Source organism: Schistocerca americana, chromosome 2 (genome assembly GCF_021461395.2).
Source record: "Schistocerca americana isolate TAMUIC-IGC-003095 chromosome 2, iqSchAmer2.1, whole genome shotgun sequence".
NCBI lineage: Eukaryota > Metazoa > Arthropoda > Insecta > Orthoptera > Acrididae > Schistocerca > Schistocerca americana.
This window is the reverse complement of record NC_060120.1, coordinates 871381197-871409170: the sequence shown is the minus strand read 5'-3', so window position 1 is coordinate 871409170 and position 27974 is coordinate 871381197. Positions and strand designations below refer to the sequence as shown.

General features: G+C 42.3%; 1 protein-coding gene across 1 annotated transcript in view; it reads right to left on the bottom strand.

Moving 5' to 3' along the window:
• The window catches only part of LOC124595419 (glutathione S-transferase D7-like), an 88834-nt gene that overhangs the window by 28532 nt on the left and 32328 nt on the right, over positions 1-27974 (bottom strand). Inside the window, exons 3-5 of the mRNA XM_047134150.1 lie at positions 25427-25485; positions 16184-16325; positions 11899-12063 (exon numbers count right to left, since the gene is read on the bottom strand). Of these exons, the coding sequence (XP_046990106.1) occupies positions 11899-12063; positions 16184-16325; positions 25427-25485 (366 nt within the window). The remainder of the gene's footprint in view (positions 1-11898; positions 12064-16183; positions 16326-25426; positions 25486-27974) is intronic.

The following is a 27974-nucleotide window of genomic DNA, read 5'->3' as shown; positions in this document are numbered from 1 at the left end:
ATGAATGCCGGATGAATCAGAGAATAAATGAAAGAAGTGAATCCACATTCCTCACCATTAATAACTTTTACATTACGGCAATCAAGCGGAGAAATATATCTATTTAGGATAAAATTTTTATGAGTATAGATAAATGATATGACTTTTCAAGGAAATGATGGATTATGTCTTTGTATAAAATGAACCACACTTCCCATTATTCGATGATTTGAATCCAAAATCTACTGCATGTTGCATGAATCCTTTAAATTACGAAGAGTAAATCATTGACAGAAAGTAAGTCAGTATTTTTGGACTTATAGGCACAAGTGGTGATTAAGTGATATGCGAAGGCCAAAAGAAAATTCAAACTAGAGTAAATATTATGATGTTTTCGGCAACAGCAAATTCCTTGCAGTACATCGTAAGAAAAAGGATGCATGAAGCCATAGGGATTTTGTTTTCAAAAAGGAGAATCTTGGACGGTGCAACCTAACCAGTTGTTTTACAGGAAGAGTTTCCCTTTCGGTCATTGCTAATTCTTTTGGAATGAATGTTGCATGTAAAATCTGGTAGCCCTGTCTCTTCTACTCTTCCCATTGTGGGCCGCGTAGAAGACCGACTACAAATTTGGACGTCGGGGACATGCAAGATCCGGGGGAGTTTCAGCACCGTAAGATATTGTCCTGGGAACAAGATTGTTAAAAAAAAAAAAAAAAAAAAAAAAAAAAAAATAATAATAATAATAATTAACTTGAGTTATTGATTGTAAATTTTTTTTTAGCTAGAGGCACAAATCACTCTTCTCCAAATCGTTATATAAATCTATCCCTATCTTTCCTTTAGAGATCAATTTCAAAATTATTATTTCTCTTCTGTAGGCTTTCCTATCTTCTATGTACGGTAGGCTGGGGGTCTAGGCTTAAGAGATTTTCCAAGGTTTCCCTGCTTAAGAAAGTTCCCGAATGGGTAGACCCTGATAATAGTTTCATGAAAGATCATCTTCCTTGGTTGTGCACAGCAGACATAACACCTTGATGCACGTAAAAGCAATACAGCCGCGGTACCTGTCTCTTCATTTCTTCTGTTTTCAATGTTTCTTTTCTTCGTCTGTCTTATACATTTTTTTTCAGTCGGAGGACTGACACTCATCACTTACGGGTTACCCACACTAATAGATAGCTCACGAAGTATGTTCGGTAAATCAAAATTAGGCTCACAAACTTCGCTCGCTGCGAGGGGCATTGTAATGTCCCCACAGCAAATACCTTCTACCACGCACCAATTAATCATTTTCAATCAAACCATCCACATTCATTCACTTTGGAAAAGTTATCCGATCTGATTTTCTCGTAATATATGCGGCGACAACTCGTCGACACGAAAGTATTTTCTAGTGTATTTATTGTTTGAAATAACAGAGATGCATATATGCATTCTCCATGGTTGTTAGAGTGGTAACTAGGACAGCTTCTGGAGTATCTGTTGAGGGATTGACGTGTTTATGAGAGCTACATATTCTGCTTTTCTTCTCGCTAAAGCGAGCCAATTAACATTTGTGCCGCTAGCGGTTTGTTTTGAAGAGAAAGAGATTGTAAAAGGAAAATAAGTAAGGCGTGGAATCACCGGAGATCTGGACATGTAATGGACATGGATTTAATACACGATTTCCGCCGTTAATAAGGTTTGTGACTTTTTTGTTCTGGCGTGAATGAACGAATGAATTTTTTTCTGAATCATTTGTTGATCACGTTGGCCCTGTAATTAGTGGGGAAGTTTCAGCTGTGTCGAAGGGAGCCTGCAATCACTGAGTCTGTGTTAAATCGTCCAAAAAGGCTTCGTGCACATCTGGAATTCGCAATCTTTCGTAAAAGGAATAAATTGTCCAAACGATCGATTCCCCCGACTGACTGCAGTATTGAACAGTAATAATAAATATAAAGATCTCTTACAGCAAGCTAGCCGCTGATTACCAAGACGAATGACTCCACCAAAGATTCTATTTGGCTGATTCTTTTTATCACTATATCACGTAATGAAATCTTGTATTAAAAACTGTACATAGATAAAGGAGAGAAAGAGAGAGAGCGAATGAAAATAGAGATAATACTAATAATCCTCCATTAGTCTAATTTTTTGCCTGTCTTATCACGGATCAGCCAAGAACTGGGAGGGCCTTACTTTACTGTATAGACTTATGTGTGTAGGCGAAGGGATCTTAAAGGCAACAGATACACGTCTATACAGACAAGACATTACACAGAGATAGCGACTAGCTGCATTGATCATCTATTCTTAGATTAAAGAGACTGGCAACTTATTATCCGAACATTAAAATGTTAAACCATGCCACGTCAAGTTGCTGCACTATGCCGGGGAAAAGGAGGTCCGACATGATATCTGTGGCATCCCATGATTTTTGTCACCTCAGTGTATATTATTCCTTTTGTAAATAATATCTTTATTAAGTTTACTATAGCAGATAAACACCAGCCATTCTCAAAGTAGAAGCGCTCTTTCTAATTTACTTGGTTCTGGTAAACGTATGGTTAGCATTACGCAGTACAGATGATGTAAATATTGCGGGCGGACTAAGTTTCTATGAGTTATTTGTCTTTGGTTAATGCTTGCTTTCACTTGTTGCACAGCTCTGAAGTTTCCTGTTTTTGACGGCATATACTAAACGTGATGAATAAATCAATGAATGAATATTAACATACAGCAACTGAAGCCAAATTTGTGGTTAATAGTGTGTATAATGAACTCAAAAGTGGTCATTAGTCCCTTTATCCCCATGACCATAACTAACGAGCCAACAGCAGAGTTATTGCGAATAATATGGGACAGAGTAGGTCAATTAAATTAAATCAAACCTTTACCAGTTTCGCATTGTGCTTCCTGTTTCTGATTACTTTTTTCAATGTAAAATACGTCCCAAAACTGAAACAGAAAAGCGACACATGTGGTCCTACGTCATATGATATTTCATTCCTTTGAACTGAGCTACGTAGAAGAAGGGCTGTCTCTGTCAGCGACCAGGCATAGTGTTTCTCTGAAACTATGAGATGTGGCAGGACATTCCACCAGTCGGCAGATTCGTAACTGGCATTAGTCACTACGATGTGTCACTGGAATTATTTCTATTCTCTGTGGATTAGATGCTATAAAAGTCATCATAACTCTCACAGGTTTGGAAGTTTCATTCCGTGTAACTAAGCTACAGTAAATAATTTAACGTATTGTGTATCACAAAAGTGTGTGTGTGTGTGTGTATGTGTGTGTGTGTGTAAAGTAAGTGGGGATGTGGAGCGTCTACAGACAAACATCGTCTCACAAATAGTGACAACAGGTAAATGACTGTATTTCGTTCATGATGCTGTATCTGATTAACAGACCACATAGGCCAATGGGCACACAGTGGCTCTTCTTTCCCTGTTTCATCAGGTTTTTGTCATAGAAACCAGTTCTGGAACGTAGCGCGAATAGCATTTAACTTGATCACATATGGCAGCCTTAGTTTCGCAATTTCTCATCTGTGTGACGAATCGAGATAACGGACTGTAATAGTGTTCCAGGAACAATTTTGTAGAACAAAGTGAAGTTTGAATTATTTACCCCTGTAAAAGTCCTTTATACCTGCAGCACGTTTTCTACTACTGTAATACACAAGTTGAAAAGTAGTTTATTTTTAAAACTGAGAAATTTATATTTTTTTGTTAATCATGATGCCATTTTATAATTTTTGGGTACTACAGTGGCAAGTACATGTCTGCAGCAAAAAATACAGAAGTTTCATAATTTAATACCTTTGAGTCACCGCTTACCCGTTAAGGGTTACTCACGTTCGGTGGAGCTTGGAAGATTTGGCTGCAGATGCGGAAACTTTTATTACAATCGTGACTCGGCTTCGTGACGGCTACCCGCATCAGATAAAACTCTGCGCTGAGGCTGGTATGCGGCCAGATCTGACGAGTCCGCACCGTATCCGTAACTCTCATCGCTAGGGTAGTGGCGTTCGCCGCAGGAGTACCTGGTTCTAACACCGACGGTGGAAGGAATTTACCCACAAGATGTGGAGAGACATTGGAATACATTCCCCGACAGCAAGATTGCACATTAATATCCCACGGTCAGTACCAAACTCTCTATTGATGGAAGGGTGAAGCCATATGACACTGTCTAGGTTTATCGTTTCTGGGTGGCTCTTTTGATGTTATTTCGGAGGAGTATATCACGTGTCAGTACCAGAGTCTACATTCTGTTTCTCTAATCAACAGTAATGGTACGTTCTCTACACCATCGTGGAATATCTTGACCCCTTTTTAGATCGTCTTCCAGGCTCATTCTGTACATGTTTAATGGGCTTAAAATCCAAGATACACGCCTGCCTTGACATTCCAACATACATTCACCTAGTCCTGTGTCACCTGAACTGCATTTGCTTTACCGTTGTTGCTCGCGAAAAGGGAATGAAAAAGGATGTCACACACTTACTGAATAGCAAATTATCTTAGCGTTTTGCCCCTAAATCTCTGATCCATAAAGAACCGCCATGGTTATCGTGGAGGTTCGAAGGATAGGAGCCACGTATCCCTGTCCTAAGGCACTGCCAGGACAATGCTAACTTTTGCTCCGAAACAATCGAAATTTCGTCCAGTGCTCTCTTGCCGCAAGCCATCGCGTTGGTTTTAGGCTCAACAGTACATCAGAGAACAAAACACAGCTCTTTTCCGTATTCCTAATCATATTTCTGCTGTTGTATCTATACTGAGATATTGGCCACAAGCCTATGAGCAGAAAGTTTGCCTTCAGCAAGACTAGCAATTCGAATGACGTTCTTGCTTCTTTCAACCCTTGTAGCAGTTGAGTTGCTCTATCTGACCTATCTACATTAGTTGTGAATAAGAGGTAATGATCGTCTCTGGCCTTAACCATTTGTGTACGACCAGGTACGGAACCACTTTCGATCTGCCATTAACTCAGTACGCTTTGGAAGTATGAAATGTTATTTACTACCATACTCAATGACTGCGTCACATATGCCTTTCTAATGACGCATTACTCAGCAGATCAGGGAAAGCGTGTTGCTGAGGCAGAGGGGGCATTAGGTTAGTGTGGTATGTAAGCGGATGTCTGATATAAAGATTGTGATTTTATTCTGTCATTGTGCTATATGTAGGATGACAGCAGCTAAAAACTAAGCATGTCACAGTGAAGAAAGACTTATTTTGGTCTGTACATGATTTGCAGACGCTGAGAAAAGTTATTTTGATCCAAGCAGCACTGATACGCGGAGATGCTAGCGGCATCTCAGCCAGTAGTGCTGAATCATGCAGCAGACGGCACGACTGGGGAGCGGAGGTCAACGTCAGATAGTCGATACTTGTCCGACTTGTAAAATATGAGAGGCACCAAAGACTTGCATAAGAGATGTTCTTATTATGGATAAGAGCTCTCTGTATCAAGCTCTCACCAATAGTAGTAGCAATAGACAGGACTCATCGCTGTGAAGCAATCATTCTACTAGTTTAAATTTTTTGAGTTGTGTATATCTTGTAAAAGGGATGAACTACGATAAGTGCGTGAACACCTTTACCTTTTGCCGAACTTCGACAGCAATTGTGTGGTGGCGCGCAAGCGTTCTACAATCAGAATTCAGTAAGATACGTCATGTCAGCATGATGAGTATATTATAAAGGGCAAAGAAAAAGTTTCGATTTGAATGCCTTGTTGCAGCGTGTATACAACGTAGCGCGACTCGGCTGCGGGCATATAAGCAACGACACGTAGACAAGTGCGTAAACACGCACTGTGGCGACATTATTACCAAATGCGTCCAAACAGGTCCAAGGGCTGTTATTCTTTTCTTGACTGAAGAAAGACAATCACTGGTAGACATCTGTCAGAGAATGAAAAATGTGTATGGGCCAGCATGTCTGCCGAAAAACACTGTTGTGGAATGGCGCACCAAGTTCCTTGCTGCTTCACGATAATACACTTCTCCATGTCACAAATGTCGTAATTCAGAAGTTACGCCAACTCCCCTGGCAGACCTTCGAGCACCCGCCCTATTGCATTGACCCCTCCCTTTTCATGCGACTTTCATGGCTTCGGTTCCTTAGAAAAGGCCTTGAAAGGTTGAAGGATCGACGACTGGTGTCGGACGATGATATGCAGCAGACAGTTACAGACTTAGTCACTCAGCAGCACACTGTGTTTAACCAAACGAGTGCCGGCCGCTGGGGCAGAGCGGTTCTACGCGCTTCAGTCTGGAACCGCGCGACCGCTGCGGTCGCAGGTTCGAATCCTGCCTCGGGCATGGATGTGTGTGATGTCCTTAGGTTAGTTAGGTTTAAATAGTTCTAAGTTCTAGGGGACTGATGACCTCAGATGTTAAGTCCCATAGTGCTCAGAGCCATTTGAACCATTTTGAACCAAACGAGTGTCTTCAGTCTGGTGCGTTGGTGGGATGACTGCCTCAATGCTCGCGGCGATTTGCCTGACTGGTGTACTGATTATGGACTATACAGCCTTCGAACCGAAACATTTTGATCGCCCTTATATTTCGAATCATCATTATCCAATTCCTATGGTTCGTGTAATTAAAAGGACCAGACATTTGGATCAGACGGTTATCAGCTCTACAGGACGGCATACTGGTGAGCACTCAGATCAGCAGACTGCTGTAGTCGTCCTCAGGAGGTGCATACGACCCACTAAAACATCCCCTGTGGTTCGGAAAGTAGGTTATCGACGGACGCGCATTATTACAGTGCGAATATTAACATTAGGTTGCTTGGTGAATGCTGTACCCGGGCTGCACACATTTCTCCCTGATAATCCACCAGAATTAGCGTTCTGAAAGAAAGGCAGTTACAGCTAAAAGGTGTCTACACAATAATGATTGTTGCTCGTAACAAATTATTCGTTGGACTGAACATTGTTAGTGGCTGAACTCTGTACTAGCACTCTGCCCTTTTTAGCAGCACGCGTTTAATAACGTGCGATGCCGTATTTTTGTTTTGATGACCACATGAATCTTCTGTTACAGTGAGAGAGTGTGAAGATAGGCCTCAACAGTTTTCAGCCGAATTATGACAAAATGGATAGAGAAAATTTCCCAGAGTAAGCAAGTGTTCTCCGCCACATCAGGATTGCTACATTAAATTCTGGAGAAGACAGGGAAAAAAGAGGCTTCCGAACTCGTCCAATTAAATCTGTGATAGCTCTTTACAAAGAGATAAAAATTATGATTGAAGATGGAGATAACTTGTCTAAGATATTAACGACAAGGAGAGTACGACAAGGATGTGGCCAACCTCCAGTTCTATTCAACATACACATAGATCACTTAGTATGGGCTTGGAAGCAATATTATCTTCAGCCTAAAGGACAACAGTGAGAAGCGTTTTAATACTCTACTATACCCAGATGAGCATACAATAATTCGAGAAAATGAAGATAACTTTCAAAGGGCCGTTTATCACCTAAATATAACATGAACATCTCCACTAATAAAACAAAGGTTATGACATTCTAGGGAAAATCGAGTGTCAGAACTAAAATTATAATAAACCGTGTGCTACTGGAGTAAGCATCCAATTTTCAGTATGAGGTCTGTGACACAAGACGAAATTTCGACAGTGAAATTGATAACCAGATCCTAAAACTTAACGCACTTTGTGGAAGAATTAGAAGAAGGCCACAAAAGGGATACAGGTGACGTTTTACTAAGTAATGGGAGTACCTATGGATCTCAAATAAGGGTACCCACGCAAAAGCATATGAGCAGGATCCAGGCTGCGGAAATGAGATTTCTTCTCGGTGATAAAGGGTTCACCAGAGAAGATCGCTTCAGAAATGGAGATATTAGAAATCAACTACAAGTTGATTCATTACGAGAAATCAGATTTGAACAGAAACCGACTGTGGGAACACGTAGATAGAATGCATTAAAATAGACTTTCATAGCAAATTTTTCAGTAGAAGCCTAGATGGACAAGACAAAGGGGAAGACCTTAGAAGAGGTGGCTCGGCCTTGTTGACCAGAACAGTTGAGATCACCCAATCCATGAAGGGAGGAGAAGAGAAGAATAGGAAAGAGTGTGCCAAATGAGATGAACGCCTGTTGACACACGGCAATATTTGTTAGTAAAAAATTGTCTAAAGCCAAGGTCGCACAAATATTTCTTTATTAACAAACAACCTGTTTCGACAGGTTGTTAGTTTTGACGTGGACCTCACGTCTGCAAGAAAGTTTGACGTGAGGTCCACCTCAAAATAAGCACATTTTGTAAAATAAATTTTTGAAGACCTGAAGATGACAGAGAAGTCTGTCGAAGCAGGTTGATTGTAGATAAAGAAATACTTACGCGATGTTGGCTTTAGAAAGATTTTACCAAGTAGAACAGGTCGTTTCTTCTAATTTCTCAGAATGTGAAAATTCAATCAATGTTTGTTTACTTTTCCTATTGTTATTTCCAATCAGAATTGTTCTGGCGAAACTATTACTAGGTAATGCTCTTGTGTCAATAGGGGAGAATCCACATGCGTTCCGAACCACATGTCAGACTGATTCTCGTACACAATTAATAATACCATCGGATTACGCTTATGCTTCATGATTCTCCAATATGATGCGTTTTGTGAACCCCCTTCGCAGTGTTCACTTGCCTGGTACATTGAGACTGCGTGCGAAACCGGTAGTCGAGCAGAAGAATGTGAAACGGTGCTTAAATTTGTCTTTTTGAGTAGAGGAGCTAAAACACCCTCCATCCATCCAGATTTAACTTCCATGTAGTTTCTCTGAATCATATGCAGAAAGTTCAGGATAATTCTTTCATTAAGGGCACTGCCGATACGGCGATACCTTTTCCGTACTTTTTTTTTCTACTCAGACTCTGTCAATGGCCTCGACTTTGACGAGACGTCAAGTTATAACGATCCTTTCTTCGACTATCGTAACACCTGTGTGACGGCATCGTGAAGACAGGCCAGTTCTGCAAGTTACCTGTACGGAATAACTGCTAAAACACTATTTTTTGTTTATTTTTGTACCACTGAATGTAAACGTCATAGAACGGATTATTTGCACCAGACAGCTTTGATGTTACTTCATCGATTGGACGTTTAGATTACAAATCAGAAAATATTTTGTTTACATTGAGAACCCATACAATGTTTTAGTTGACACTAGCCGTCACATGGAACACTTCATTGGACTGATTACACCTGCAAACCTCTGAAATAAAAGAAGATATCACTAGGAACGTCAGAGAAAAGACATTAACTAATCCCATGAGGATATACGTATGTGTTTAGCTTACAATGGGTATTTTCTGTATTCTGTACTGCGGGATGCAAAGCGTAGTGCCACATTTATAGCCCACACCAATATTCGAGGCAGGACTCAAATGCGCGACCGCCTCTTTACGCGGCAGCATCGTTCATACACGACTGTGGAGCACGGCTAAATACACTGTTGGTCATTAAAATTGCAGAACCATAATGGCGACAGGCAATAAAAAGTGTGAGTACCAGCTCCGATTTGCCAATAATTAGCATTTTAACGCAACGACATCTACATTCTGTTCATTCTCACCCATAAATCGCATTATAATGTTGTTTCTTTCTCAGGAGATAGGATTATGTCTCATGTAAGAAGGAGAAATGGCTACCAGCAAGTGCTGGAATTCGATAGCTGCAAGATCGTGGTCTATCAAGACTCTCGGTAATTGTTCTTTGGTACTGCTGCTCGCTTTAGTCATACGGATATGGAATCGATGGGTTCAGGAGCACCATAGCCACGACATACAAGATCTCAGCTGCCACATGCTACAAGCGCCCGAGAAGACAGGCATTTTGTTTGCTCTCCCGTGCTAGATCGTACAGCCACATCGCACACCTTGAATAAGTGAACGGATTAACCACAGAAAGACACGTCCTTGTGAATACAAGGATGTCTGGAAACCACGAACAGTCAGAACGGTAACCACAGAGGCCTCCACTGATGCGCATCCGACAGAGGTGCGCCGATATTAGTGCGCACAACAGCACCGGATACAGTCATCATCCTCATACTTGCCCAGCACCTGCTGTGATGGTATGAGGTGGCACTGGGAATACAACACGATGGGGTGCCATTCAGTACGCAAAGCGATCATCTTTGCTTCCTCGTTATTGTTGTTGTTGTTGCGGTCTTCAGTCCGAAGACTGGTTTGATGCAGCTCTCCATGCTACGCTATCCTGTGCAGGTTTCTTCGTCTCCGAATAGCTACTGCAGCTTTCATCTTCTGAGTCTGCTTACTGTATTCATCTTTTGGTCTCCCTCTACAATTTTACCTCCCATCCCGCCATACATACACTTCCTTCCAATAGTAAATCGGTGATCCTTTGATGTATTAGAATGTGTCCTATCAACCGAGCCCTTCTTCTAGTGAGGTTGTGCCACGAATTTCTTTTCTGCGCAATTCCTTTTAGTGCCTCCTCATTAGCTAAGTGATGGTTCACGTTTCATTACAATATATGACCACACTCTATACGAATACTTTCAGAAAGGGCTTTCCAACACTTGAGACTATATTCGCTGTTAACAAATTACTTTACTTCAGAATCGCTTTTCTTGACATTGCCAGTCTACATTTCATATCTTCTCTACTTCGGTCATCTTAAGTTAACAAAACTCATCTACTACTATAAGTGAATTGTTTTTTAATTTAATTCTCTCAGCAACGCCTGGTTTTGTTCTACTACATTCCACTATCCTTGTTTTGCTTTTGTTAGTATCCTACTTTCAAGATACTGGCTATTCCGTTCAACTGCTCGTCCAAGTCGTTTGCTGTCTCTAACAGAATTAGAATGTCATCAGCAGACCTAAAAGTTTCTGTCTCTTCTTCCTGGACTCTAATTCCTCCCCCAAAAATTTCTTTGGTTTTCTTTACTGCATGCTCAATGTACAGATTGAATAACATCTGACTGCTTGCTCAGTGCACAGATTGAATAACATCAGGGATAGGCTAAAATCCTGTCTCACTCCCTTCTCAACCAGTGCTTCCTTTTAATACTCATCGACTCATATAACTGACTTCTGGTTTCTGCACAAGTTGTAAACAGCCTTCCGCTCCCTGTATTCTGCCTCTGCGGCCGTCAGAAATTGAGAGAGAGTAATCCAGTCAATATTGTCAGAAGCTTTCTCTAAGTCTACAGATGCTATAAACATAGCTTTGCCTTACTTAACTGCTTCTAAGATAAATCACGCGTTCCTACTTTTCTCCAGAATCTAGACTGATCTTCGCTGAGATCGGTTTCTACCAGTTTTCGGTTCATATCGCCTGTAATTTCGACAGCAACCGCAACATGTTTGACTCACTTAAGGTGTATGACTCAGCTCTATCTTCAAGGTCTCCATGACGTTATCTTTCAACAAGATAACGCAAGGCTGTTTGCTGTCCGTTTTGTTCAGACCTACGTCGATAGAGAGGGTGTTAGAGTGTTGTCCTTGCCAACACGTCCCCCAGATCTCTCACCTGATGATCTGGTCATGAATGGTCAAGAGATTGGATTCCAACACCCACCACATGTTGCGACTGATGAACTTTGCCATGAATTTGCAGCAGCACGGATGACGTGCTCGCATACGTCATCCAGGCTCAGTGGGACTTGATACCCAGCGGGGTCGGAATCCATTGTTGCTTGCACTGAATCATCTTCAGATTGACCATATATTCTTCGTACTCTTGTGTATGCACAATAAGTAAATTATAGTTATCTCGTACCTTTTCTGGCATTTTCTCCTATTGCGGATTAAATGGTCAGCGTTGTACCCGCTTCTTGTCCAACAGGATCGAGAAAGACCATTCGTTCGAATGCCGACCCGCTTCTCCTTGTGTAAAACTGTGCTGGACGAATAGGAGTACCTACCTCTACATTACTAACGCTGACTGCGAGCGAGAAGTCAGCCAGCGTGCAGTAGTCGCCAGCCGCCCATGCGCGGCCCTCGATGAACTTGTCCAGGTAGCCCAGCGCCTCTTCCACCTTCTGCAGGTTTGACGGGTCAGGATTGGCCCCACCGAAAGCTACTGGTCGCTGTGGGGGAAAAAAGTGCTCATGAAGCGAAACAGGACAACTCTCCCCAGAAATTTTATATTCTACGTGACTATATGACCTTCAAACAAAATCTTCGTTTGTACCAATAATGTATTACACCTTTCCTTTAACAAATACTACACTACTGGCCATTAAAATTGGTACACCACGAACATGACGTACTACAGACGCGAAATTTAACTGACAGGAAGAAGATGCAGTGATATGCAAATGTTTAGCTTTTCAGAGCATTCACACAAGGTTGGCGCCGGTGGCGACACCTACAACGTGTCCAACCGATTTCTCATACACAAACAGCACTTGACCGGAGTTGTCTGGTCAAACTTTGTTGTGATGTCTCGTGTAAGGCGGAGAAATGCTTACCATTTTGCTTCCGACTTTGAGAAAGGTCGGATTGTAGCCTATCGCGATTGCGGTTTATCGTATCGCGACATTGCTGCTCGCGTTGGTCGAGATCTAACGACTGTTAGCAGAATATGAAATCTGTGGGTTCAGGAGGGTAATACGGAACACCGTGCTGGATCCCAAGGGCCTCATATCACTCGCAATCGAGATGACGGGCATCTTATCCGCATGGCTGTAACGGATCGTGCAGCCACGTCTCGATCAACAGATCGGGACGTTTGCAAGACAACAACCATCCGCACGAACAGTTCGACGACGTTTGTAGCAGCATGGACTATCAGCTCGGAGACCATGGCTGCGGTTACCCTTGACGCTGTGTCACAGACAGGAGCGCCTGCGATGGTGTACTCAACGACGAACCTGGGGGCACGAATGGGAAAACGTAATTATTTCGGTTGAATCCAGGTTCTGTTTACAGCATCATGATGGTCGCATCCGTGTTTGGCGACATCTCGTTGAACGCACATTGGAAGCGAGTATTCGTCATCGCCATACTGGCGTATCACCCGGCGTGATGGTATGGGGAGCCATTGGTTACACGTCTCGGTCACCTCTTGTTCGCATTGACGGCACATTGAACAGTGGACGTTACATTTCAGATGTGTTTACGACCCGTGGCTCTACCCTTCATTCGATCTCTGCGAAACCGTACATTTCAGCAGGATAATGTACGACCGCATGTAGCAGGTCCTGTACGGGCCTTTCTGGATACAGAAAATGTTCGAGTGCTGTCCTGGCCAGCACATTCTCCAGATCTGTCATCAATTGAAAACCTCTGGTCAATGGTGGCCGAGCAACTGGCTCGTCACAATACGCCAGTCACTACTCTTGATGAACTGTGGTATCGTGTTGAAGCTGCATGGACAGCTTTACCTGTAGACGCCATCGAAGCTCTGTTTGACTCAATGCCCAGGCGTATCAAAGCCGTTATTACGGCCAGAGGTGGTTGTCCTGGGTACTGATTTCTCAGGATCTATGCACCCAAATTGCGTGAAAATGTAATCACATGTCAGTTCTAGCATAATATATCTGTCCAATGGATATCCGTTGATCATCTACATTTAATCTTAGTGTAGCAATTTTGATGGCCAGTAGTGTATTAAGAACACTTACAATGAACTCATATCTTGTCCCCTGATAGTTTATATGGCACTGTTAGAAATCAAACCAAATAATTCATTCGAATCATTCTTCTAGTATCATCTGTACGTGGCTGGTAGCTCTCAACTTTGAATAATATAAAAAGACTTACAAGTTGCTCACCTCATCTTTTACGACTCATTAGCTTCTATGAAATCCATCCTGTCGCTGTTTCGATCCACAATTGTGTATAACGGTATTTCTTTGCTGTAGTCTCTAATACCTTTCGAATGCTGTTCTAGGACAAAGCACCGATGTTTACTCTAAGCCTTTGTTAACTTTTATTGAATTTGTAGTTATACAGTCGTTTGAAAATGACCATACTGAATAAAACTTACTTGTTTCTATTTCACAGCCGAGCCCGTGTCGTAAAATAAAGTTAGGGGATAACAATATTTAAATAAAACTCTTTTTAATATGGCACATTTTTAAAACGGTCTAAAAAGTATAAAATAATTTCTCCTAGTCCCATACAGATTTTTAACTACGTACAGATAGTTCCGAAAATTTATGCTATTAAAATACTTGTAGAAAAACGTGGGGTGCACGCAATAGATAATAGTAAGGAGATGAACCATTCATTAATCAATTATGTATTGCACGCGCCCCACGTTTTTCGTTTTAAATTCTACAATATTTTCATAGCCATCAAAAATTCACAAGGTCGAATTTTGAGGACTATCTGTATGGCGTTAGGAATCTATATGGTGCTAGGAGAAATTATTTTAGACTTTTTAGTCCGTTCTGAAAACATGTTACATTACAAAAACTATTCAAGTAATTCTTTTCTGCTGTTTCGTATTGTGTGTGTAAAATTTTTCAATCGATTTCATACATTTTGATGAGATTACAACAGAAGGATGGGGCAAATTTCAGAATTATTTCTGTTTCTCTTCACCTGAGTCAACCAATACGTTACTTCCTCCCATGTTTATTGCACTAAAAGACCTCGAAGGTAAAAATTATGGACAATCGAGCTCACACGGGGACTTACCAGCAACCGTTCTTACCACAAAACATTTGCAAGTGTAACAGCAAAAAGGGCAAAAAGTAGTGGTACACAAAGTACCCTCCGTCACACACTAGACAAGAAAGCGAGTAAATACTTCATTTTCATCCAGTTCTGAGCTGTGCTGAAGGTCTAGAGTTCAAAGCTCATCAGAAAGTGACAGTGGTAAAGAAAGTACCCTCCGCCACATACCAGACAACAAAGCAAGTTAATATTACATCTACCATAGAACAACAAAATGCAAAAATTCGCTTGAAGGATCAACACTTTGTCGACACACCGACATTTAAATCAATGTGACGTAGGGAGTGAACAACATCTCAAAAACGGACTTTTCTGTTTCTTATGGTTACCTGAACATAGTGTGCGTTGTACTCAAGACAGTCTGATAATGAACTCTACCCGAAATAAGTCAAATCAAGCCATTGGTTTATCAGCTAGTACAGCAACTGTGCAGCACTCCTACTGATTTGCAGTAAGGTCGCATTCATTCTGCGTGACGTTATGTAACAATTACAAGTGCACTTCAAGTGTTCAGGACGTTCTTCAGAATGTTCTGAAGAAGAGAAAAGTGTGTACGAAGATTTTATGCAAACATCTTGACTGTCGAACAAAAACAGCGACGGATGGATGCTTGCTGCAACCTGTTGTTGTTGTTGTGGTCTTCAGTCCTGAGACTGGTTTGATGCAGCTCTCCATGCTACCCTATCCTGTGCAAGTTTCTTCATCTCCCAGTACCTACTGCAACCTACGTCCTTCTGAATCTGCTTAGTGTATTCATCTCTAGGTCTCCCTCTATGATTTTTACCCTCCACGCTGCTCTCCAATACTAAACTGGTGATACCTTGATGCCTCAGAACATGTCTTACCAACCGATCCCTTCTTTTAGTCAAGTTGTTCCACAAACTCCTCTTCTCCCCAATTCTATTCAATACCTCCTCATTAGTTATGTGATCTACCCATCTAATCTTCAGCATTCTTCTGTAGCACCACATTTCGAAAGCTTTTATTCTCTTCCTGTACGAGCTATTTATCGTCCATGGTCCACTTCCATACATGGCTACACTCCATACAAATACTTTCAGAAACGACTGCTTGACACTTAAATCTATACTCGATGTTAACGAATTTCTCTTCTTCAGAAACGCTTTCCTTGCCATTGCCAGTCTACATTTTATATCTTCTCTACTTCGACCATCACCAAACTGACAGATGTAAAAGGCAAGCAATTTCTATTCTGGAAGAAATCATCACAAGACTTGGTGTTATCGAAGTGAACCTACCCTAAAACAACAAAATGGAAAAATTCACTTGAAGGATCAACACTTTGACGACATACCGACATTTAAACCGATGTGACCTAGGGATTGAACATCTCAAAAAAGGACTTTTCTGTTTCTTATGGTTACCCGAAACATAGTGTGCGTTGTACTCAAGTTGGGTAGGTTAAGAAGAAACATTAAGCATTAAAACATTTCTCTGAGTTTTGTTAAAAGCTTTTCGGACCTACGGGGTATGGCTGGTATTTGTATTTGTAGTACTTACGAAATACTGGTTAATACGCTGCTGCAGAGTTGCGCTGTCAAAGTAGAGCAGCTGGTCGACAACGGCTCTGCGCTTCGGGTCCCTTGGGTAGAGAGAGTCATCTTTCGCATACTGGTCAGCCAGGTAGCACAGTATGGCGCCGCTGAAAGCAGGGAACAGATACGGAATGCAGTGCTGCTGGAACTTCTTTCCATACACTAGCGGCTCAGTTATACAACAAAGAATAAGTTCTTCAATAAGTTACACAAAATTCATAACACAAAGCTGTATTTGGTTCTTTCATTGGCCACAAATCATCATCTGGTAGCTGTGCCATCGGAACTGGAACGTGAGTCGCAAACGTGACTACAATCACAAAAATAAAACATAAATGACAAGACGTAATTACGAGACTCGAACAAAAACACTTTACATATTACGAATATGGCAACGTAGGAATACAGCTACTGGCACATTTATTGATAAAGCTCCAATAAACACGGGTCCACAAATCAATCGTTACCGAGGTATTACATTAATTAGAGTTGGGAACCACCGCCGGCCGGTGTGGCCGTGCGGTTCTAGGCGCTACAGTCTGGAACCGTGCCACTGCTGCGGTCGCAGGTTCGAATCCTGCCTCGGGCATGGATGTGTGTGATGTCCTTAGGTTAGTTGGGTTTAAGTAGTTCTAAGTTCTAGGGGACTGATGACCACAGATGTTAAGTCCCGTAGTACTCAGAGCCATTTTGGGAACCACCTGTAAACGCCCCTGGATACCGCCGTGTTTACGTTGGTTTCTCAAGGTTTTGGATCGACTATCTGTTACTTTACGAGTGAGCAACTACTACCCTTTCCCCCTCCGCGCACTGTGCCGTAGCGGCCTCACAAGCAGTTACTACTTGCACTTCATGTATGGCAAAGCGAATAACACTGCCCTTGAAGCTGCACGATTGTATGAAGCTTTTCTTCTCCGCAGACAGCCCGACAGGCGTGCAGGTCATGTCAGTGCGTTAGACAAACCGAGAGTTTTCGCACACCAGTACGAGAAGGTCGACCCATATACTTAACACCCGATGTTGAGGAGCCATGTCACGGACTGCGCGGCCCTTCCCGCCGGAGGTTTATCTGTTTAGCAAGAGTAATAGAAGGCAGATTTCAGACTACCTAACAGATCAAAACGAAAATTTCTGTTCCGACACTGACAATGTTGAGTGTTTATGGAAAAAGTTCAAGGCAATCGTAAAATGCGTTTTAGACAGGTACGTGCCGAGTAAAATTGTGAGGGACGGGAAAAATCCACCGTGGTACAAGAACAAAGTTAGGAAACTACTGCGAAAGCAAAGAGAGCTTCACTCCAAGTTTAAACGCATCAAAAACCTCTCAGACAAACAGAAGCTAAACGATGTCAAAGTTAGCGTAAGGAGGGCTATGCGTGAAGCGTTCAGTGAATTCGAAAGTAAAATTCTATGTACCGACTTGACAGAAAATCCTAGGAAGTTCTGGTCTTACGTTAAATCAGTAAGTGGCTCGAAACAGCATATCCAGACACTCCGGGATGATGATGGCATTGAAACAGAGGATGACACGCGTAAAGCTGAAATACTAAACACCTTTTTCCAAAGCTGTTTCACAGAGGAAGACCGCACTGCAGTTCCTTCTCTAATTCCTCGCACAAACGAAAAAATGGCTGACATCGAAATAAGTGTCCAAGGAATAGAAAAACAACTGGAATCACTCAATAGAGGAAAGTCCACTGGACCTGACGGGATACCAATTCGATTCTACACAGAGTACGCGAAAGAACTTGCCCCCCTTCTAACAGCCGTGTACCGCAAGTCTCTAGAGGAACGGAGGGTTCCAAATGATTGGAAAAGAGCACAGGTAGTCCCAGTCTTCAAGAAGGGTCGTCGAGCAGATGCGCAAAACTATAGACCTATATCTCTGACGTCGATCTGTTGTAGAATTTTAGAACATGTTTTTTGCTCGAGTATCATGTCGTTTTTGGAAACCCAGAATCTACTATGTAGGAATCAACATGGATTCCGGAAACAGCGATCGTGTGAGACCCAACTCGCGTTATTTGTTCATGAGACCCAGAAAATATTAGATACATGCTCCCAGGTAGATGCTATTTTTGTCTTGACTTCCGGAAGGCGTTCGATACAGTTCCGCACTGTCGCCTGATAAACAAAGTAAGAGCCTACGGAATATCAGACCAGCTGTGTGGCTGGATTGAAAAGTTTTTAGCAAACAGAACACAACATGTTGTTATCAATGGAGAGACGTCTACAAACGTTAAAGTAACCTCTGGCGTGCCACAGGGGAGTGTTATGGGACCATTGCTTTTCACAATATATATAAATGACCTAGTAGATAGTGTCGGAAGTTCCATGCGGCTTTTCGCGGATGATGCTGTAGTATACAAAGAAGTTGCAGCATTAGAAAATTGTAGCGAAATGCAGGAAGATCTGCAGCGGATAGGCACTTGGTGCAGGGAGTGCCAACTGTCCCTTAACATAGACAAATGTAATGTATTGCGAATACATAGAAAGAAGGATCCTTTATTGTATGATTATATGATAACGGAACAAACACTGGTAGCAGTTACTTCTGTAAAATATCTGGGAGTATGCGTGCGGAACGATTGGAAGTGGAATGATCATATAAAATTAATTGTTGGTCAGGCGGGTACCAGGTTGAGATTCATTGGGAGAGTGCTTAGAAAATGTAGTCCATCAACAAAGGAGCTGGCTTACAAAACACTCGTTCGACCTATACTTGAGTATTGCTCATCAGTGTGGGATCCGTACCAGATCGGTTTGACGGAGGAGATAGAGAAGATCCAAAGAAGAGCGGCGCGTTTCGTCACAGGGTTGTTTGGTAACCGTGATAGCGTTACGGAGATGTTTAATAAACTCAAGTGGCAGACTCTGCAAGAGAGGCGCTCTGCATCGCGGTGTAGCTTGCTGTCCAGGTTTCGAGAGGGTGCGTTTCTGGATGAGGTATCGAATATATTGCTTCCCCCTACTTATACCTCCCGAGGAGATCACGAATGTAAAATTAGAGAGATTAGAGCGCGCACGGAGGCTTGCAGACAGTCGTTCTTCCCGCGAACCATACGCGACTGGAACAGGAAAGGGAGGTAATGACAGTGGCATGTAAAGTGCCCTCCGCCACACACCGTTGGGTGGCTTGCGGAGTATAAATGTAGATGTAGATGTAGATGTAGGTTCGAGTCCTCCCTCGGGCATGGGTGTGTGAGTTGTTCTCAGCATAAGTTAGATTAAGTAGTGTAGGGACCGATGACCTAAGCAGTTTGCTCCCTTAGGAATTCAAACACATATTTGAACATTTGAACCCGATGTTGAGAAAAAGGTGTGCATTGTACACGAACGTTCGAGTACTTCGAAAAGAAGGACCGCTATCCAAGGGCGTCACAAGAGTGTGTGGCGGGTTTTACATCGGCAAATACTCTATCTATATCATCTCCAGCGAGTGCAATCCCTCAACAATACAGATTTCCCTCATAGAGAGAATTCTGCCAAAGACTGCAACAACGGTGTAACCTGAATTCCCTGTTTGTAAGCAGCATTCTATTCTCGGGTGGGGCTGAATTTACACGCGGGCCGATGTCAGTCCTAATGCAGCACACGTATCACGACATCAGCAGCGTTGATCGTTGAACGTCTGAGCCGCCGGTGTGACTGAGCGGTTCTAGGTGCTTCATTCTGGAACCGCGCTACCGCTACGGTCGCAGGTTCGAATCCTGCCTCGGGCATGGATGTGTGTGATGTCTTTAGGTTGGTTAGATTAAAAAAAATGGTTAATATGGCTCTGAGAACTATGGGACTTAACTTCTGAGGTCATCAGTCCCCTAGAACTTAGAACTACTTAAACCTAACTAACTTAAGGACATCACACACATCCATAACCGAGGCAGGATTCGAACCTGCGACCGTAGCGGTCGCGCGGTTCCAGACTGTAGCGCCTAGAACCACTCGGCCACTCCGGCCGGCAGTTAGATTTAAGTAGTTCTAAGTTCTAGGGGACTGATGAGCTCAGATGTTAAGTACCTTAGTGCTCAAAGCCATTTGAACCATTTTTTTTGAACGTTCTGATCGGACTACTCGGGAACAGCATAACTGGACCACACTTCCTACCACAGAGACTAACCGGACAGCAGTACATGCGGTTTCTGCGGACTGTACGTTCAGATGTTGATGATGATGTCCCATTGAACCAAAGCCTGAACATGTCGTTCATGCATGACGGTGCTCCAACACATTTTCATTTACAAGTTCTCTGGCTTCTAACTCGGTCGTATGGTCAACACTGGAGGAGGGCGAATGCCATGGCGTCCAAGGTCTTCCAATGTAGAACAAAATCAAATCTGTAAGTACATAAATCTTCGTGGCCATACCAGTTGAGTGAAAATAAGTAGCAGTAGACACGATAAGTTTACGGAAATTCACGAGGTGAAATGAAATTGACATGAAAAGTTTATATAGAAAATTCACAAGGTGAATTGATATGGAGAACAACATTCTAAGCTATAATTTACGTCAATCTGTTAAAAGTAACAAACAGCCAGTTACTATAAGGATGAGAAGTACTTCATTGTATTAATAGAAATTAACGGACAGAAAACGCTGATAACTGTTTACTGAAGACACACTTGATAAAATAGAAATATATGAAGGGAACACAGTACTTGGCATTGCAGCCATGAGGAATCAGTTCACACATGTTAGGATAGTCACATACCGAATGTCCAGGTATCCGTCTTATGTTTTGTTTACCTACGTGAACATCATATATTCTTATGATTGTAGTTGCATTTGTGACTCATGCTCCAACTACTATGACACATATACCAGATGATGGTTTGCAATCGAAGCCGGCAGGAAATTAAGAGAACGAAAAACAGCTTCATCTTATGCATTTTATGAAAGACATTTGCTCTATTAACGACTGCCTGAAGAGCATGCTTTAAATAAGTGTTATGTCTGCTTGTGCTTATGAGTAAATTTTTTTGCTTCCTTCCTGTTCAGTTTCATAGCATATGTTGGTGCTTCAATACGATCACAACCTGATACAAAGTCTCTTCCTAAACCCGTTAGTCCGATGCCCTACCCAGTAATCCACTCCTCAAAAATCTGTTTCGCCATAGAATTGGGTCTGACATCTCCCTGACGACGAAATCATTAGAGACGAAGTAGTGGCTCAGTTGGCAAAGACCGGAGGAAGGATGCATCTGCATTCTTTTTAAGGAACCATAGCGGCCTATGCCGGAACTGACGCAGCGAAATTCGTTAAAATCCTTAATAACGAAGGCTGATCAAGTATTTAAGGCCACTACTCGCGAATATGCATACAATTGCTTAACCACTGCACCACACTCCTTGCTTTTGTAGGCTCGTTCCCTAGTGGTCTAACAAAAACTAAAGCATTACATTCTTCCTAATTTTCAATCATACATAATGTCATTTTTTTTTTGCGGAAAGAATAGAGATCATAGAAATACAGTAATATGAGACAAAATATAAGCCGCTGGCCGAAGTGGCCGTGCGGTTAAAGGCGTTGCAGTCTGGAACCGCAAGACCGCTACGGTCGCAGGTTCGAATCCTGCCTCGAGCGTGGATGTTTGTGATGTCCTTAGGTTAGTTAGGTTTAACTAGTTCTAAGTTCTAGGGGACTAATGACCTCAGCAGTTGAGTTCCATAGTGCTCAGAGCCATTTGAACCATTTTTTTATAAGCTATTTGATCAAAAGTAGCCGGCCAAGTATCAGTGGAGATTAATATGGGGCGTGTCCGTCCTTTACCTTTATGACAGCCTGAACTCTGCTGGGGGAACTTCCACTGAGATCTCTGAAGGTCTGGGTAGAATGGCAGCCCATTCTTCCTCAAGAGCTGAAACAACAGAAGGTCGCTGGAGCTTGAAGTCAGCGTGTATGAAAGGTCTCATCAATCCGCTCCTCATATAATTTTCGTTGGTTTGCTTTACCGGTTTCCGCAGAGTATCTTTTCTCTGCCTACGTTTGATCATATTTTTCATGCTCGTGTATTCCATGTCAGGGAGGCAGATCATACTGGAAATCTTAATTGTGAGTCTCTCTTCTCATCTTGATTAGGTTTACCAGCAAGTGCAACATGTACGTATAACCACCTGTCGCTCATTTTGATTGAATTTGAGTGTAGTTGCAAATGCCTGCAATTAGTAATACTCAGGTGGAAGTTCTTGGTTTAGCTTTGCAGTAACAGCCTGGGAAGGCAGTTGTGTGTTATTCTGAAGCCAGCTCCGATGGCGAAAGTTTCTCGCAACATGTCACCACAAGCTGCCGCGCGTTGCAAAGACGTGCAGCCGTGCGATTGGCCTTTTCGAATATGAGCAACAGGTTGAACGAAGTGAACAGTTTTAGGCCGAAAGGACCAGGTATTTCATCTCCTGAATTCCAATTGGAAGAACGCCTGCTCTTTTGAAAAGAAAAAAAAAAATAGCTTGGTGATTGGTCAGTCCATTCCCAACTAGGTTAGTTGCGCTCCGTATTGCAGTAAAACTGGTTATAGTGAGATAAATCTACTACACGATCTTGGATGATACGCCGTGAACGATACCTTGGTAAAGATGTAAAACCCATAAATTCACTACTACAACAAAGCTATAGGAAAATGTTTGAATGTCAACGTTTATAAATACTTCATATAATTACAATGATGATTACGGGCTTCTCACAAAAGATAGACAGTTAATTTTTATTGTTTATTAAATGTATGTCCCAAAGATTACTTTGCATAAATGGCTCTATATATGACAGTAATTTCCTTGCTACATGTTTTTAGAGACAATTTTTGTTCTTTTGGGCAGTTGGTTGTACGGCTATAAAGTTCGAGGATGGTAACGAGTTATGTGTGTTTTATTGATTTGTATTGTGAAGTTCAAAATGGTTCAAATGGCTCTGAGCACTATGGGACTCAACATCTTCGGTCATAAGTCCCCTAGAACTTAGAACTACTTAAACCTAACTAACCTAAGGACATCACACACACCCATGCCCGAGGCAGGATTCGAACCTGCGACCGTAGCAGTCCCGCGGTTCCAGACTGCAGCGCCAGAACCGCACGGCCACCGCGGCCGGCTATTGTGAAGTGAAATGGTTGAAAATATATGTCTAATTCTCCAGAAAGTCCACCAGATTTTACATTGTTATTGAAGTAGTAACCCGATCATCCTCTAGACAGTTATAGAAAGGTGAACCATAGGAGGTAAGAGAACAACCAGCCATCAGCATACGAAACAGAAGAGCAACAAAAAAGATGAATATTTTTATTATTAACAGAACTGGTTATTTAAATTCGGCTGTCCCTGTGACTCGCTGTAGTGTGTCACTATCTCAGTGTGGCAAGTGCATTGTGACCAGCCGGCCAAATTACTAACTTCGTCCAAACATCACTAAGTTCAACATTGGGCAACAAGAGGGTGGGGACGGTCGGAGTAAGCAGAGACGAGGCAGTTTAGATTTGAGAAGAACTTAAATCGACATGGATGAGGCCAGTTGTAGTTCTGCTACATTGTCAAGTGAATAGTGATTTTTGTATGGCAATTAGTTCAATTTCAAGTTAGGTTTCTCTATAACGGCGGAACACCGTCGTTAGGAGCAGCGCTGTATTTTCGCAAGCGGTGATTTCAGTATTGTTTATTGAAAATTCAGGTAGAATTGAATCCGATGTTCAGCCGGTCATGATGCACTCCACGTATCATGTGCCCAGTCAGTCTGTTCGCTGTGAGACACGAAGTGTCTTTGATGAATCACTTATTACTGGAAAGTGGTGATCTTTGATTTCAAATCTTTGTGTATGAGTACACGTCCCTGTTGCGTTTCCTTTATGCAAACACTCATTTTATGACAAATCACGTAAGTAAAGCAATAGTTTAAAAGTTTTGAAGAGTAGAATAAATTTGACACATTTGTTTTTGTTACTCTGCCAGCGACTTAAGAGCAATATTGGTATTGTTCGTTGGTATGGAACCATAGGAGTAGTGTTTTAATGCGTCTTCCATGTAAATGCAGTTAGCAGGCATACGCTCCTTTGAAATAAACTGTTCATTTCGCATATACTCAACTTGTTATACTTGGCCCTAATGTGCATGCAAGCACGTTTTCCTTTCGTCCTGAAATATTTAACCTCCTGTACACTGTGACAAAAAATTACTTAATGTGTTTAGCAAAGTCTAAACTCTGTTCGGTCGATCTGGAGTTCAATAATTAAAATACAGTTGCGCAGTTTTCTCTTAGAGATGAAGGCTAGTAACCACTTTAAACTCAAGGCACTATTGACGATTTTGCACTCAGGCCCAGCAGATAATTTTGAGCATGGTACCCAAAGTCTTTGCTATAAGGCAAACTTTTAACTCTGAGCAGGTTAGCTATCGTTCACAAACCACTCTTTCATCGATGCTACTTTATGACAGATTGCATTGTCATGCTCAAAAAATCATCGCCTCCTTTACTATATGCAGCACACAATGCTTTAAAATGTGTTCATATCGTTTCCACTTATTATTTCGTAAACGCAGTATGGCGATCACACCCTAACAAGGAAAAAAAAAACGTTAACCTAACACCACCTCCACCGTAATTTACTGATTTCACAGCACGTGACAGCAGATGACATTATCCAGGCATCCGCCAACCCAAACCCTTCCTTCGGACTATCGCAGGGCACAGCACGATTCGTCACTCCAGCCCCCCACGCACAGTCATTGTGTCAGCTGGACTCCTGGCTCACTCACGAGTGATTCCCTCCTCTATTTCATGCGATTTCTACAGTCAGCCACCGCAATGAAAGGCGGTTCCTGTCCATCATTACGAGAGGTCTGCGTCGTTTTTCTTAAGTTGTTGTTGTTGTTCCTTTGCGCTTCCACTTCCAATCGCATCACCAGCGGCCAACTTGGGCAGTCTTAGAAGGTCAGAAATATCTCTGGTGTATTTGTTAATATGGTGACATCGAATGACTAGAACACGTTCGAACTCACTGAGTTTTACTGGTCGACCTATTCTGCTATTACTGCTTCTCTGCAGACAACACTATGCTCCTTTTATGTTGGCCGGTCCACCTTTCGTGACGTCTTGTGATCAATTCCGCATTACACAAGCGTCTACGGATAGTTTTGTTCAGATTGTATTTTGTGGCCTTGGTAAGGTGCTTTCATAAGCTGCCATTTTGCAGTGTGAAAAACGGACGAGATTTGAATATTGACTTACCTTTCCCACAAAATGAAACCATTGTCATCTAATGTTGGAACGGTGTGCTGCGGATTTAACTGAAATAAAAGATTAGAAATTGTGCATTGTTAGAATGAAAAACTTCATAATTGTTTTATACGGTTCATTCATTATGGTAAAATATTTCATTAAAGACGGCATCACCTAAGTAAAGCAATAGTTGAAAAGTTTTGAAGAGTAAAATAAATTTTAAAAAGTTGTTTTTGGCACTGTGCCAGCGGCTTAAGAGCAGTATTGTTGACGACTGCATACTGTGTGAATACAAGGAATGGATATTCCTCCTATCCGATTCTACACACATCAAAAAAAGTTTGCATCACCTGGGTTCCGAGAGTTCCGGAACCCGTAAAGAAAATTGGAATGGAGATCAACATAAACATCATTTCCGCCCTTTTTATTGCTCATGAAAACCACACATTGCATATTGTACCACCACACAGCGAGACCTTCAGAGGTGGTGGTCCAGATTGCTGTACACACGGGGTACGTCCGATACCCAGTGGCACGTACTCTTGCATTGATGCATGCCTGTATTCGTCGTGGCATACTATCCACAAGTTCATCAAGGCACTGTTGGTTCAGATTGTCCCACTGATCAACGGCCATTCAGCGTAGATACCCAGAGTGGTTGGTGAGTCACGTCGTCCATAAACAGCCCTTTTCAATCCATCCCAGGCATGTTCGATGGAGAGCATTCTGGCCACTCTAGTCGAGCGATGTCGTTATCCTGAAGGAAGTCATTTGCAAGATGTGCACGATGGGGTCGCGAATGTCTTCCACGAATACGAATGCCTCGCCAATATCCTACCGATATGGTTGCACTATCGGTCGGAGGATGGCATTCACGTATCGTACAGCCGCTACGGCGCCTTCCATGACCACCGCGGGCGTACTTCGACCCCACATAATGCCACCCCAAAACAGCAGGGAACCTCCACCTTGCTGCACTCGCTGGATAGTGTGTCTAACGCGTTCAACCTGACCGGGTTGCCTCCAAACACCTCTCCGACGATTGTCTGGTTGAAGGCATATGCGAAACTCATCGGTGAAGAGAACGTGATGCTATTCCTGAGCGGTCCATTACGCATGTTGTTGGACCCATCTGTATCGTGATGCGTGGTGTCATGGTTGCAAAGATGGACCTCGTCATGGACGTCGGGAATGAAGTTGCGCATCATACGGCTTATTGGTCACCGTTTGAGTTATAACACGATGTCCTGTGGCTGCGCAATAGGCATTATTCAACACGGTGGCGTTGCTGTCAGGGTTTCTCCCAGCCATAATCCGTAGGTAGGGGTCATCCACTGCAGTAGTAGCCCTTGGGGGGCCTGAGCGAGGCATGTCATCGACAGTTCCTGTCCCTCTGTATATCCTCCATGTCCGAACAACAACGCTTTGGTTAACTCAGAGACGCCTGGAGATTCCCTTGTTGAGAGCCCTTCCTTGCACAAAATGACAATACAGACACGATAGAACCACGGTACTGACCGTCTAGGCATGGTTGAACTACAGACAACACGAGCCGTGTACCTCCTTCCTCATGGAACGACTGGAACTGATCAGCTGTCGGACCCTCTCCGTCTAATAGGCGCTGCTCATGAATGGTTGTTTACAGCTTTTGGCGGGTTCAGTGAAGTGTCTGAACAGTCAAAGGGACTGTGTCTGTGATACAATATCCAAGTCAACGTGTATTTTCAGGAGTTCTGGAAACTGGGGTGATGCAAACCTTTTTATTGTGTGGTATATACTTATTTAGTTAATGTCACTGTAAAACAAGATTTGCATTGTTTAAAATGACCTAAGAAGCCGTCTTAGGGCGATGACTTTTGATCCTGTGGATAGAACGTCTATCAAACTTAAATGCAACATTTTCAGCAGAAATATAGAACCTTCAGCCTGATTTGTACGCCTGATGGTATTTCTAATGTTTTCTGCGGTAAGTACTATATTTGTTTCTCCATATCCATCAATGGACCAACTAAAAACTAAACATAGAAATTTTTGTACACTAAATGTAATATACTAATGAACAGTCTTTCTTTCTCCTGACAGAGTGTTATATTCAGACCAGTTTTATTGTCAATGTTTTCTGTGTAAGTATAGCCTCAGCCATGCATTTTAAATAACGGAGGAACGATACAGTTTTGAGAGAAACAGTTATGTTTGTTAATTGTAGCTTGCGGCCACTGTCGTTGCTGTATGTTGGTGATTAAATACCCCCTTCGGAGTCGTGCTACGTTGAATATACGCTGCAGCAACGCCCTCAATCGAATGCTTTTCTTTCGCGTCTTGTAAATGCAGTGCAGGATTTTTGTTGACAAATATTACTTGAAATTAGTGTATTATAAATACTCCTTGGAAGATTCTTTGGACTTTATTTTACATACACTTACTTAGACATAGTTTTCTCAATACCATGTAGCATATCAGGCAACATTTTTCCTCCAGTAAACTCGATCAGCTGCCAAATTTTCAGTTTGTTCACATTTCATGTCCATGTTGAAGATCCTTTAAGAAAGTCCGTTTC